This window comes from Eucyclogobius newberryi, unplaced genomic scaffold (genome assembly GCF_026437365.1).
Source record: "Eucyclogobius newberryi isolate DKJ021-1_F unplaced genomic scaffold, fEucNew1.0.hap1 SCAF_11, whole genome shotgun sequence".
Lineage (NCBI taxonomy): Eukaryota > Metazoa > Chordata > Actinopteri > Gobiiformes > Gobiidae > Eucyclogobius > Eucyclogobius newberryi.
Window position 1 is genome coordinate 2,773,904 of NW_027315735.1, and position 12,715 is coordinate 2,786,618.

At 42.7% G+C, this 12,715-nt stretch overlaps 1 protein-coding gene across 1 annotated transcript; it reads right to left on the reverse strand.

The window, feature by feature from the left end:
• Positions 1 to 1,065: 1,065 nt before the first annotated feature.
• ccna2 (cyclin A2) lies at positions 1,066 to 3,999 on the reverse strand. The gene is made up of 9 exons (XM_072434365.1): positions 3,990 to 3,999; positions 3,073 to 3,293; positions 2,497 to 2,746; positions 2,316 to 2,422; positions 2,024 to 2,247; positions 1,749 to 1,953; positions 1,555 to 1,668; positions 1,357 to 1,490; positions 1,066 to 1,292 (listed from the first exon to the last, which is right to left on the reverse strand). The coding sequence occupies exons 1-9, from the start codon at positions 3,997 to 3,999 to the stop codon at positions 1,241 to 1,243; spliced, it is 1,317 nt and encodes a 438-aa protein (XP_072290466.1). The 3' UTR covers positions 1,066 to 1,240.
• Between the last annotated feature and the right edge of the window lie 8,716 nt (positions 4,000 to 12,715).

Sequence of the window (12,715 nt, forward strand, 5' to 3'; positions counted from 1 at the left end):
TAAATAAATATGAACATTTTATTATGTTGCATTTAAACACATACAAAAACAACTCTTACAGGAATTACAGGAGGATTGTCCAGGCAGTGTTTTGGTCAAATAGTCCCATTCTTCACAACACATGCTGAAGCCTCTGGTCAGAGCAGGGCTGTCTGAAAGAGCGTGCCGACTGCAGGAGGGTTTTTGACACGGAGTTGCTCAGTTGTTTCATGAGCATCCACAGAAGCAGGATCATGAGTGTCAATAGTCCGAAGAGCATCCCCAAATACAGGCTGATGTTCCAGCCCCAGCCCAGAGCCAGGGGCAGAGTGGTGGAAGCCACAAGGAATTTCCTGGGGGCAGGCATGGGTCATGAGGCAGAAAACCACAGTCCCTCTTCAAACGCACTTCCACATCCAAGCACAGTTCAGAGATTTGACAGCTGCCGAGATTGACAGACCAGAGACAACGACTGAACAAATATCCCAATAATTGACAGAGCAGAAAAACTCCCAATGGTTTCCATAGTTGTATCCGTGGGTTAATTGCAGACTGTAAACCAGAAGGTCTGGTCAGTAAGCAGTCCATATTGCAGAAAGGAAATGTTTGCAGCAGGTTGTGCTCCCCCTCTCCTCACAAAGCCTGCCTCTCCTGGTTTATGAAAGGAGGAGCAGAAGGTACCTAAAACTGGTTTCCTATACGTGGGAGGGAAAGGAAAAGACCACTCAGGTTAGCTTCATTAATATTTTAAACTATTATTTTTTTTGACTTGGAAAGAGATAATCTTACATTGAAATAGAACTAAGCCCCATTAGCCCAGCTGATCTATGCTTTATTCCCACTCCTCTGCTGCCCTCTAGAGTGCAATATAGACACTACAGTCTTATTAAATGATTTATTTACAAGAGCCATTTTACAGTGCAGTAGTGTCTAGGGGAAACAATATGACACAGATTACTTGCAGGCAAAGTTTAATGACATTCAAGTGTACTGTCAAAGCTTTGACCTGCAAAAATGTAGATCCCATCCATTTAGGAAGAGAACCTTTACAAGTCCATACTTTGCAAAAATGTTGACATATCGTGCGATACCAGTGAAACTGCTCAATTTTACATTTGACTCAGGATTTAGTAACAATATAAAAATATTTAAAAACTCTAAACATTATGCCAGACTCCAAAAAGAGCAAGCCATGTTCTTAGAAAACATTAAAAAAAAAAAAAAAGGGAAAATCTACAAGGGGCGGCGGGAGCGTGCTGGATCACTTCAGGAGAAACTCTGCTGGAGCGTCGATGAGGGACACTTCGTGATACCTGGACAAAGACATTATTAGTGCTATAAGCATTAGTGAGTGCATGGGAAGGGTTGAATACTTACTTCGGTGTCTTGTACTTTTCCCTGATAGATTGCTGTGCGTGCTGGGGAGCGTTGAGGTAGATTTTATAAAGATCCTCAACACAGGGCAACAGCTCTTCTAGACTGTAACCGCTCATCTCCATCAGGGCCTTTGGCTAAACAAGTTAACTTAACTTAATTTCTAAGTTGATAGTCATTACATATTAAAATCATACATACCCAGGAGCCTCCAGTCACTGTGCGATTTGCCAGAATGTAAGCCGCAGCTGCAGTTTGTGATGGCAGGTACTTCAGACAAGGATCTGAATCTATTAGACTAAGTTCACCGAGGTACTGTGTGAAGAAAAAAAACGAATTTAAGACAAATAGGAGACCTACAACCACACATTAGGAAAGTAATGTTTAATGCTCACCATTGCCAGACTTTCTACTTGTTTGCCAACAGAGTGGGTGAGAACATACTGTGTGAGGAACTGGTTGATTGTGGGGGCAGCCAGGTTAAAGGAGAGCACCTTCAGCACCATATGTTCCATTCTCAACACTTGCTTCCTGGTGTAGGTGTCATCTGTGATGTAAACAAACTCTGCCACCTCTGGAGGGTAGATTTCCTCAAATTTTCTGAAGCGAAAGAGTTAAATATTTAAGACCCGCACAGTAACGCATGTAGTGAAAGTATGTAGACACTTACGAAGCCAGCAACATGGCAGCAGTTCCCACGAGCTGAAGCTTTCCCCTCAGCACAGACATGGAGGACAGGAAGCGGTCGATGTAATTCACGGCGAGGTATAGGGTTTCATTCTGAAGTTTGTACTCTTCCCCAACCTCAACAAGCCAGTCCACCAAGATGGACCTCATGCTAATGGTGATGTCCGGCTGCTTCTTCATGTAGCCAGCTTTGGGCCTGGTTTTGACCTAAATTAAAGAGTCAGCCTCTCAGTACAAAGTGACTTACACCAGAAGACTAGTGGTTTCACACTTACCTCCATTTCACGCAGGTGTGTGTGGATTTCAGCAGCATACTCGAGGACTTCATTTACATTAACACTCTTCTCCTCACCATCAACAACAGACATGTCCATAGGAGAGTCTGAGCAAAGACATGACGTTACCAGGGGGGTTGCTGCAAATCATTTACATACAAATCATAGCTTAAGAGTTTACCAAGAAGGCTGACGTCCATTGCTGATGGTAAGTCAATGGCAGCCAGTGGTTGTCGAAGTTGTGCCACTGCATTGTGGAGTACAAGAGGAGAGTCCTCCACTGCTGCTCTGGCTCTGACAGGCTCAGGTGCTGGCAGGGGCCTCTTTGTGCTGATCTCAGGTTCATCCACATGGATCTGGAAGGCAGGTTGTTTCGAGGGCTTCTCAAAGCAACTTCTGCTCGAGTCTTCATTTTTACAAGACAGGGGCTCCTAGAAAGTCAAGAAATGTTTACTTTCAGTCTCAGTCCACACAGTACATGCAGTAAGAGGTGCATATGGTACACAATTTACATCTGATGATACAAAGTGGAGCTGGGCTTGAGAACAAAAATGGCGGACAAGAGTACATTTTATATAAATGTTTAACGTGGCTTTAACAAAACATTGACCTTAGTGCAAGATGCCAATAATAAGCGTTAAGTGAATGCGGTCAAAACGATCCAAGTGAGTTTTAGCGGCATGTAATAGTTTGCCTCCAAAAAAGTACAAAGCAGGCTTAGCTTTAGCCGCTACAGCCCAAAACAGCCCAAACAAACCTGTTTTAATCCGCGCTGGCTGTGGATCTTCCTCTGGTTGTTCTGGAGCGGTCCCAGGACGGTTCTGTTCGCTGCTTTAGGCGGAATGTTCTCCTGATCCTCTGCAGGAGCCGCTTTGCTCCGCAGGCGCAAGAGCATGTTCTCCTGGTCCTGGTCGTGAAAGTCCGCAGCCGCTCCGGACATGGTTCCTTTGCTGCAGGTTTCACACGATTCTAAAACTACTGTGCGCTTTGTTTAAGTCTTTTAGCTCTCAAAAGCTCCAGACCGAGCGTGGGATAAATGTGCCGCCCTGTCGTCAACGGGCTAATCAGATGTAAACCGTTGATAGATACGATAGTGGGAAGTTGAACTCCTGTGTTAAAAGCAGAGACAAGGGAAACACGGTTCAGCATTAAAGGGACGATCGGTCTAAAGTTGCCATAGTCCGACAATAATAAGAGTTGTGTCCAAACCTGCAGCTCCAGGGCAGCATCAGTCCAGAAGCTCAGGGTCGTGGAGAGGAGCCGCTTTCTCTCAGTTCAAGAAGCCCGCGAGGGTTGAAACGACCAATCACAGCGCGCTCTGGCCGTAACGCGTCACACGGACGGTGGCCCAGCGCGGACAATGTTCAGCTGATTACTAATTTTAAACCGGTTTGATTGCGCTTTAGATACATTTATGATTATTATATATTAATAACTAATAAAACAATTGTAAACTCAAACCATGTAAAATAATGTTGTGTTGACTATCTCTGCTGTTGTGAGCAGAAAAACACTAATCTTTCTTATGTGTAACATTTATTTTGACTTGTGTATATTATATTCTATGCAGTACATAGTGCATTAATGATGTTATTGTTATGTCACCATATAGACATTTATGGAGGGTGTACAGCTCCTGAATGATTCCATGTAAAAAGACAGCTAGAACCATACTTGGGAACATTCTCCATGCAGAAGTGTTTAATGCCATTCTGTGGAATGTTATAGTTAATGGAACAACAGACAGAAGGGTCCTGGCTAAACTCACATCTATGCTGGACCATGAGTGTCGCCCCCTGCAGGACACTCTGTCTCCTGCAGGACACTCTGTCCTCTGCAGGACACTCTGTCCGCTCTGGAGAGCAGCTTCAGTGACTGATCCACCCTCGCTGTGTGAAGGAGAGGTTTCACAGATCTTTCCTTCTGCTGCTGTCAGACTTTATAACAAACACTGACATACCTATGTGCAATACTGACATACCCATGCGCAATACTGTCATACCCATGTGCAATACTGACTTAACCATGTGTAATACTGTCATACCCATGTGCAATACTGACATATTCAGGTGCAATTACTGTCGTACTCACACGCAATAATGTCACATTCATGTGCATAAAACTGATGTAAACAAGGTGTTTATTTTACCATTATTAGTATGATTTTGTCTTACGCCAGCTGTTTTTATTTTATTTTTATCTTTATTTTTCCCCTCCATTCCTTATTAAGAAATGATAGGTTTTGTCTATAGTAGTTTTTGTTTATAAGAGTTCTTCTATTAAGAGTGTTTTTTAGACTTCCTGTAAGTTGTCTGTCCTTTTCCTCTGTATCTACTTGCATTGCAACAATGAAATTTCCCCCCTGTGTTCCAACCTTTGCTTTTGCAAGTTTATCTTATCTTAACATTCCCATGGAAAAGAGCAGGAGGCCCCGTAACTCTCAGGTTTTTGGAGATGCAAGCCCACTTGCTGTAAGGACATGTTTTCATACATTTTTAGTACAATAAAAACATCTAAAATTAAAGCCGCAAGCGGCATCCAACGGCCCTCGCGGGTCGCCGGCCTTCCGACTCTGCTCTCTGCATTTTACAGAGATGGCGCTAACGCAATTGTCTAAGAACTAAGACAGCGACACATTGGACATGTGGACAACCAGTGCAAATGAACACAAATGTCGGTCAAATGTGCAGCTCCAGCGCACAGAGACCGTGACACTTGGAATAAAAATATGGATAACTTTTGATGCTCCGCTTGTGTAGATTATTTTCCCCAAATATGAGCTTGATCGAGCTATTGCTCACAGAGGAGTTCATTAAAGTGTGAAGCATAAATGTGAACATTTCAAGGATTTGGCGTTTTTCCCATTTGTGACATATATTTGCGGGTCCGCCACACAGAGACCGTAGCACTTAGAATCAAAATATGGATAACTTTTGATGCCCCGCTTGTGTAGATGATTTTCCCCAAATATGAGTTTGATCGGACAATCGCCCTAGGAGGAGTTTGTTAAAGTGTGAAGCGTAAAAATGTGGTGATTTGAGCGATGTTGCAATTTTCCCATAAGGATAACATGGGATGTTTCTGTCATCGCTACGGTTACGCCGTACAAAATATGACTTTGGCTCTCATACTTTTATGATCAGGATGGCAAATTAGAATTTTGTTCAAAATATCATGTCATTTGGAAAAACTCTATTGTTTATAGGCCACTCTGAAGGCCAAATAGTCAGAATTCTGGGAAACGTTTGCGGCTCCGTCGCACAGAGACCGTAAAAGTTATCCTTAAAATTTTGATAACTTTAGATGCACCACTTGTCTAGAGGACGTACACCGATTTTGAGGTTGGTGGGCAAAACGCACTAGGAGGACTTCGTTAAAGTGTAAAACATAAAAATGTGGTAATTTGAGAGATTTTGTGGTTTTCCCATAGGGATAACATGGGAGGTTTCTGTCATCGCTACGACTACGCCGTAAAAATTTAGGCATTTTTGTGATTGGCTTTTGTGATCGGGATGGCAAAATAGAATTTTGGGTAAAGTTTAGACAATTTTGGTAAAACTAATTTTTGACCTTCAATGTTAATTTAAAGGTCACTCTGTAGGGGGCGCTATCGCGCCCATTTCAATTTTGTCAGCCTAAACTGGTCCAAACTAGAAAGTTTAACAACTTATTCAAATTTGGTCCTGATCGGACTCGTTTTGATCAAATGGGAGCAATTTTTAGATCTGCAATATTCCAAAATAAGTTGTCCAACTTTGTGGCTGCGCCGCACACAGACCGTAAAAGGTATCTAAAAAAATTGGATAACTTTAGATGCCCCACTTGTCCAGAGGACGTCCGCCGATTTTGAAGTTGGTTGGCAAAACGCCCTAGGAGGAGTTCGTCAAAGTTTGACGTGAACAAAATGGCTAACACAGCGTGTTTTCATTTTCAAAGGAAGATGGTGGCCATAGGGTAAGTCTGGGGGCGTGGCCACAATGATTTTTTTTGTTTGTCCTCACAAGAGGAATGCGTGTCCCGAATTTCGTAGCTTTACGCCAAAGTTGACCTCGGGGCGTCTCCCATAGGCGCAATGTATTTTGACTTTTGTTGGTGGCGCTGTCGCGCCATTTTTTAACGAAAAAAAAAATGGCCCAGAAAAAATCAAATTTTTCGCCGATTCTGAATTTTGGGCAAAGTTTGGTGAGTTTTTGAGCATGTTCAGGGGGTCAAATTAGAGATCAAAGCGCTGAAGAAGAACAAGAAAAATTAAAGCCGCAAGCGGCATCCAACGGCCCTCGCGGGCCGCCGGCCTTCCGACTCTGCGCTTTCGACTTGATAAAGATGGCGCCCTTATTGTGTGTTGAATAAAAAAAGAACTTGACAGACGGCGACACGTTGGACATGGCCAATCCAGTGCAAATCAACACAAGTGTCGCCGCACAGAGACCGTAGCACTTGGAATAAAAATATGGATAAATTTTGATGCTCCGCTTGTGTAGATGATTTTCCCCAAATATGAACTCGATCGGGCAATCGCCCTAGGAGGAGTTTGTGAAAGTGTGAAGTGTAAAAATGTGGTCATTTTAGAGATTTTGCGGTTTCCCCATAGGGATAACATGGGATGTTTCTGTCATCGCTACGGCTACGCTTTACCAAATATGACTTTGGCTCCCATACTTTTAATTTGGGGATGGCAAATGAGAATTGTGTGCAAAATGTCATGTCATTTGGAAAAACTCTTGTTTATAGGCCACTCTGAAGGCCAAATAGTGAGAATTCTGCGAAAAGTTTGCGGCTCAGCTGCAGAGAGACCGTAAATGTTATCCATAAAATTTGAATAACTTTAGATGCCCCACTTGTCTAGAGGAGGTACACCGATTTTGAGATCGGTGGGCCAAACGCACTAGGAGGAGTTTGTTAAAGTGTGAAGCGTAAATGTGCCCCGCCGCCGCAATTGTCGGACCATGTCGGCCTCGGTGAAACTGAGAAAAACAGCATTTTACTTTTTTTCCCCCAAATTTGTGATTTTCATTTTTTTGCAGAATGTGCTAGTTGAAGTTATGAATAAGCCCCTGTGTGCTTCAGATAACACTATTGGTTGTCTTAAACATATACATTAAGCATTTAAAAATGTGGAGTTTTGGGGTCTTTTTCCTGCTCTCCTGGGGGGCGTTACCTTTTTCTAGCCAACATATTTTTTACATTTTCCACCAATCAGCTGTGATCCACATGGCAGCTGCGTGCTCCGTGTTTTTCTCTCATTACTCCAGACCGTCTGGAGAGCACAGTCTTCAGAGCACAGTCTTCAGAGCTTACATTTCCTGGACTACATTGCAACGGAACTGTTTACTCAGGTACACTTTTACTTTACTACTAAATTATTGCTTTAACGCTGTGTTTTAAGGCGGTCTCGTGATCACTTTAGAATCTTACTTGTCTGCTCCGGTGGAGCTAATGCTAAGCTAACATGTTGCTTCAGTGCACTCTGCAATACGGGCTTAATGTGACTACTTGCTGTTATCACCATGTTATCGGGTTATTTTTCGGCATGGGTTGGCCCGTGGGTTGTGTGGGTCGTGCTTTGTGTGTGTTTTTATGGTGCTAAACCGGCTGTTAGCCCCACAGCCCGGAGCTAAACGCAGCTATTCGGAGCTAAGTTGTAAGCTAAACTTTGCTATGTTATCGGGTTATTTTTCGGCGTGGGAAGAGAAAAAAAACTACAACTCCCAATACCACTTCTGGTCACGTGGCTTACGTACGTTGCACGTCACGCACGCACTGCGTCACTCGACCCAATCACGCGCTTGCCTGGCCATTATCAGCTTCCTGTGTGTCTCTCTGTGCACGGTGTTGGGAGAGACAACAGGACGGCTGAACCAGGTAAGCTTTGCGACTAAAACACCCGCTTTTAATCACTTTAATGTGCGCCGGTTTTAAACTCGAGTGTATGTTTATGTTTTGGTGTGCTGTTCTGCAAGTGTTTTGCTTTTACGAGCCGTGTTATCTCAAGTGAGCTAGCTAGCCCCGCTAGCCGAGGGCAGATGTCCCAATATCTCCGCGTTTTGCATCTTAAATACACCGTTAACGTCACAATGTGAACTGTTATCTGTGAAGCGTGTTATTCCCATATTACTGTTAACCCTAATCCTTTTATCCCCCTTTTCAGAATTGGCAAAGACACCCTGACTGACATGACCTGTCTCTACGTGAAGTCTGCTAAGGAGCGTGGTAAGTGTAAAACATTATTTTGGTGATTTTCATGTTTTAATGATTAGAGTATAATTAACCATAAGTAACATCTGTTTTTCAGGTGAGCCTGCAGTTTGTACATCAAGCTTCAGATCACTGTGGAAACAGCTTCTCCCACACATCAGAAGCTGCAGGCCACGCACAGATATCTACAACAGAATCTAATGTGCTGTCTTTCAAACCCTCACCGCCAACGTCTCACTTCAATATCCCACAGCTTGTTTGAACGGCGGATGGCAAAGTGTTTGTCAAGAACTTGGACTGGCAGAAGCATCTGAGTCCCTTCTTCAGACGGCTTCCAAAGATCAAGAGTTATCAGCACTTCAGGTATTTAGATTGAAACTCTCACATTGTGTTAAAAAAAATAGTTAATGAGTGTTTTATGTGAAATAGTTAGCCATTTCTTAAATGTCCTGTTATTTGTTTACAGCTTTGATGCCAAGAGCCGAGAGTCACAGCACAGAAGAGTGCACGAAGAAGAGGATGAGGATGTGATCTCTGATGTAATTGGACTCTGGTGGTGTACATATCATATCTATTATCTCATATCTCATATATTCAAAGCCATGGACCCGTTGCAGTTCGTATACCTGGCATCTGTTTATAAGAGTTCTTCTATTAAGAGTGTTTTTTAAACTTCCTATAAGTTACTGTCCTTTCCCCCTGTATCTACTGCGTTGTAACATTAAAGGCTATCTTATCTTATCTTTTGTTGTTTGTGTTGAATCATTCAGTGCACCATTGCTGGCACTGAATCACCTGTGAATTATGTTTATCGACAAATGCAATGAACCCTATTCTGATTCTGATTCTTTGATTCTATTCAGGGCCTTTTGTAATCCAAGTATTTCCATTTTAATATAGTAACTTCTAATTCTGATTCAAGTCCAGTTACCATCAATAACAACACTCCTCTTGAGTCGTCAGTGACAGCTGTAGGGGAAGGTGGTGTCAGTGTGACAGGGGGGAGGGCTTATCTCAATGAGATGCAAATGAGCCCCGCCCCCCCCTGTGACTCTGGGCTCACTCCGGTGAGAAACTTTGAGCCCCGTTTTCTCAGTGAATGGGTTTGAGAGTTGTATACATTCAAATGACCACAACTTACTCAAATATTATCAGATCTACATGAGTGAGACATCATTGGAAAGCTTTGAATTCACACTTTCAGAATAACTTGTTACTGGTTTAGCCACGGTCAGTCACAAATGTGAATATTTCAAGGATTTGGCGTTTTTCCCATTTGTGACAGTATATTTGCAGCTCACTGGCACAGAGACCGTAGCACTTAAAATCAAAATATGGATAACTTTTGATGCCCCGTTTGTGTAGATGATTTCCCAAAATATGAACTTGATCGAGCTATCGCCCTGGGAGGAGTTCGTTAAAGTGTGAAGCGTAAAAATGTGGTCATTTTAGAGATTTTGCGATATTCCCATAAGGATAACATGGGATGTTTCTGTCATCGCTACGGCTACGCTTTACCAAATATGACTTTGGCTCCCATACTTTTAATTTGGGGATGGCAAATAAGAATTGTGTGCAAAATGTCATGTCATTTGGAAAAACTCTTGTTTATAGGCCACTCTGAAGGCCAAATAGTCCAAATTCTGCGAAAAGTTTGTGGCTCAGCTGCACAGAGACCAGAAATGTTATCCATAAAATTTGAATAACTTTAGATGCCCCACTTGTCTAGAGGACGTACACCGATTTTGAGATCGGTGGGCCAAACGCACTAGGAGGAGTTTGTTAAAGTGTGAAGCGTAAATGTGAACATTTCAAGGATTTGGCGTTTTTCCCATTTCTGACATATATTTGCAGCTCCACGGCACAGAGACCGTACCACTTAAAATCAAAATATGGATAACTTTTGATGCCCCGTTTGTGTAGATGATTTCCCCAAATATGAACTTGATCGGACAATCGCCCTAGGAGGAGTTCGTTAAAGTGTGAAGCGTAAAAATGTGGTGATTTGAGCGATTTTGCGATTTTCCCATAAGGATAACATGGGATGTTTCTGTCATCGCTACGGTTACGCCGTACAAAATATGGCTTTGGCTCTCATACTTGTATGATCAGGATGGCAAATTAGAATTTAGTGCAAAATGTCATGTCATTTGGAAAAACTCTATTGTTTATAGGCCACTCTGAAGGCCAAATAGTCAGAATTCTGGGAAACGTTTGCGGCTCTGTCGCACAGAGACCGTAAAAGTTATCCTTAAAATTTGGATAACTTTAGATGCTCCACTTGTCTAGAGGACGTACACCGATTTTGAGGTTGGTGGGCAAAACGCACTAGGAGGACTTCGTTAAAGTGTAAAACATAAAAATGTGGTAATTTGAGAGATTTTGTGGTTTTCCATTAGGGATAACATGGGAGGTTTCTGTCATCGCTACGACTACGCCGTAAAAATTTAGGCATTTTTGTGATTGGCTTTTGTGATCGGGACGGCAAAATAGAATTTTGGGTAAAGTTTAGACAATTTTGGTAAAACTAATTTTTGACCTTCAATGTTAATTTAAAGGTCACTCTGTAGGGGGCGCTATCGTGGCCATTTCAATTTTGTCAGCCTAAACTGGTCCAAACTAGAAAGTTTAACAACTGATTCAAATTTGGTCCTAATCGGACTGGTTTTGATCAAATGGGAGCAATTTTTAGATCTGCAATATTCCAAAATAAGTTGTCCAACTTTGCGGCTGCGCCGCACACAGACCGTAAAAGGTATCTCAAAAAATTGGATAACTTTAGATGCCCCACTTGTCCAGAGGACGTCCGCCGATTTTGAAGTCGGTGGGCAAAACGCCCTAGGAGGAGTTCGTCAAAGTTTGACGTAAACAAAATGGCTAACACAGCTTGTTTTCATTTTCAAAGGAAGATGGCGGCCATAGGGTAAGTCTGGGGGCGTGGCCACAATGATATTTTTTTTTTGTCCTCACGAGAGGAATGCGTGTCCCGAATTTCGTAGCTTTACGCCAAAGTTGACCTCGGGGCGTCTCCCATAGGCGCAATGTATTTTGACTTTTGTCGGTGGCGCTGTCGCGTCATTTTTTAACGAAAAAAAAAATGGCCCAGAAAAAATCAAATTTTGCGCCGATTCTGAATTTTGGGCAAAGTTTGGTGAGTTTTTGAGCATGTTCAGGGGGTCAAATTAGAGTTCAAAGCGCTGAAGAAGAACAAGAAAAATAATAAAAAATATAGCCGCAAGCGGCAATGATCGGCCCTCGCCACGCCGCCGCCACACCGCCGCCACGCCGCAAGAGGAGGGGGCGCTAACGCGCCCCAATTGTCCTTTTATCACGCCTACTGCTGAATCTGTGACGCTGTCACATCTTCTCCCCTTTGTTTTACCATCAAAAAGCAATTTTATTTTGAATTCTTGGCAAAATGTGCGGCTTTGCCGCACAGACACCGTGACTCTTTGAATGAAAATGTGGATAACTTTTGATGGTCCTGAAGATGAGTCTCACCAAATTTCAGGTTAATAGGGCTGACGCCCTGGGAGGAGTTTGTGAAAGTCTAAAGTGTAAACATGTTCTGGCCCCATTGGAATAACATGGGAGGTTTCGGTCATCGTTACGGCAACGCCATAACAATTATGACATAATTTGACTTTTTTGATGGGGATGCTAAAATTGAGTTGTGTGTCAAATTTCATATAATTTCGCAAAACTAAACATTTAACCTCCATATAAAATCTGTAGGGGGCGCTGTGGCGCCAAATGAATTTATTTCACTTCAAGTAGGTTTAGGGCAAAGAGTTTAACAACTGATTCTAATTTGACGCAATTCGGACTTTATCTGCGCAAACGGCAGAAATTTTAAATATGGGAGATTTCTGAAATTTTTGTTACAGTTTGCGGCTTCGCCGCACAGAGACCGTGAGAGGTATCAATGTAATTTGGATAACTTTTGATGTCCCACTCCTCAGTAGCATTTTCACCAAATTTCAGCTTTTTAGGGCCAACGCCCTGGGAGGAGTTCGTAAAAGTACGACGTTTGGAAAGACTCCGAAGTCATGTTTAGCCATTTTTGAAGCAATATGGCCGACATTTGGTTCGGGGGACGGCGTTGCCGTAATAATATTTTTTACTTCTCTTGTCACCATCTACCTCTGCGCCAAATTTCATGATTCTACGATCAGATTTTTTTTGGGTCATTTCCCATCTCTCAA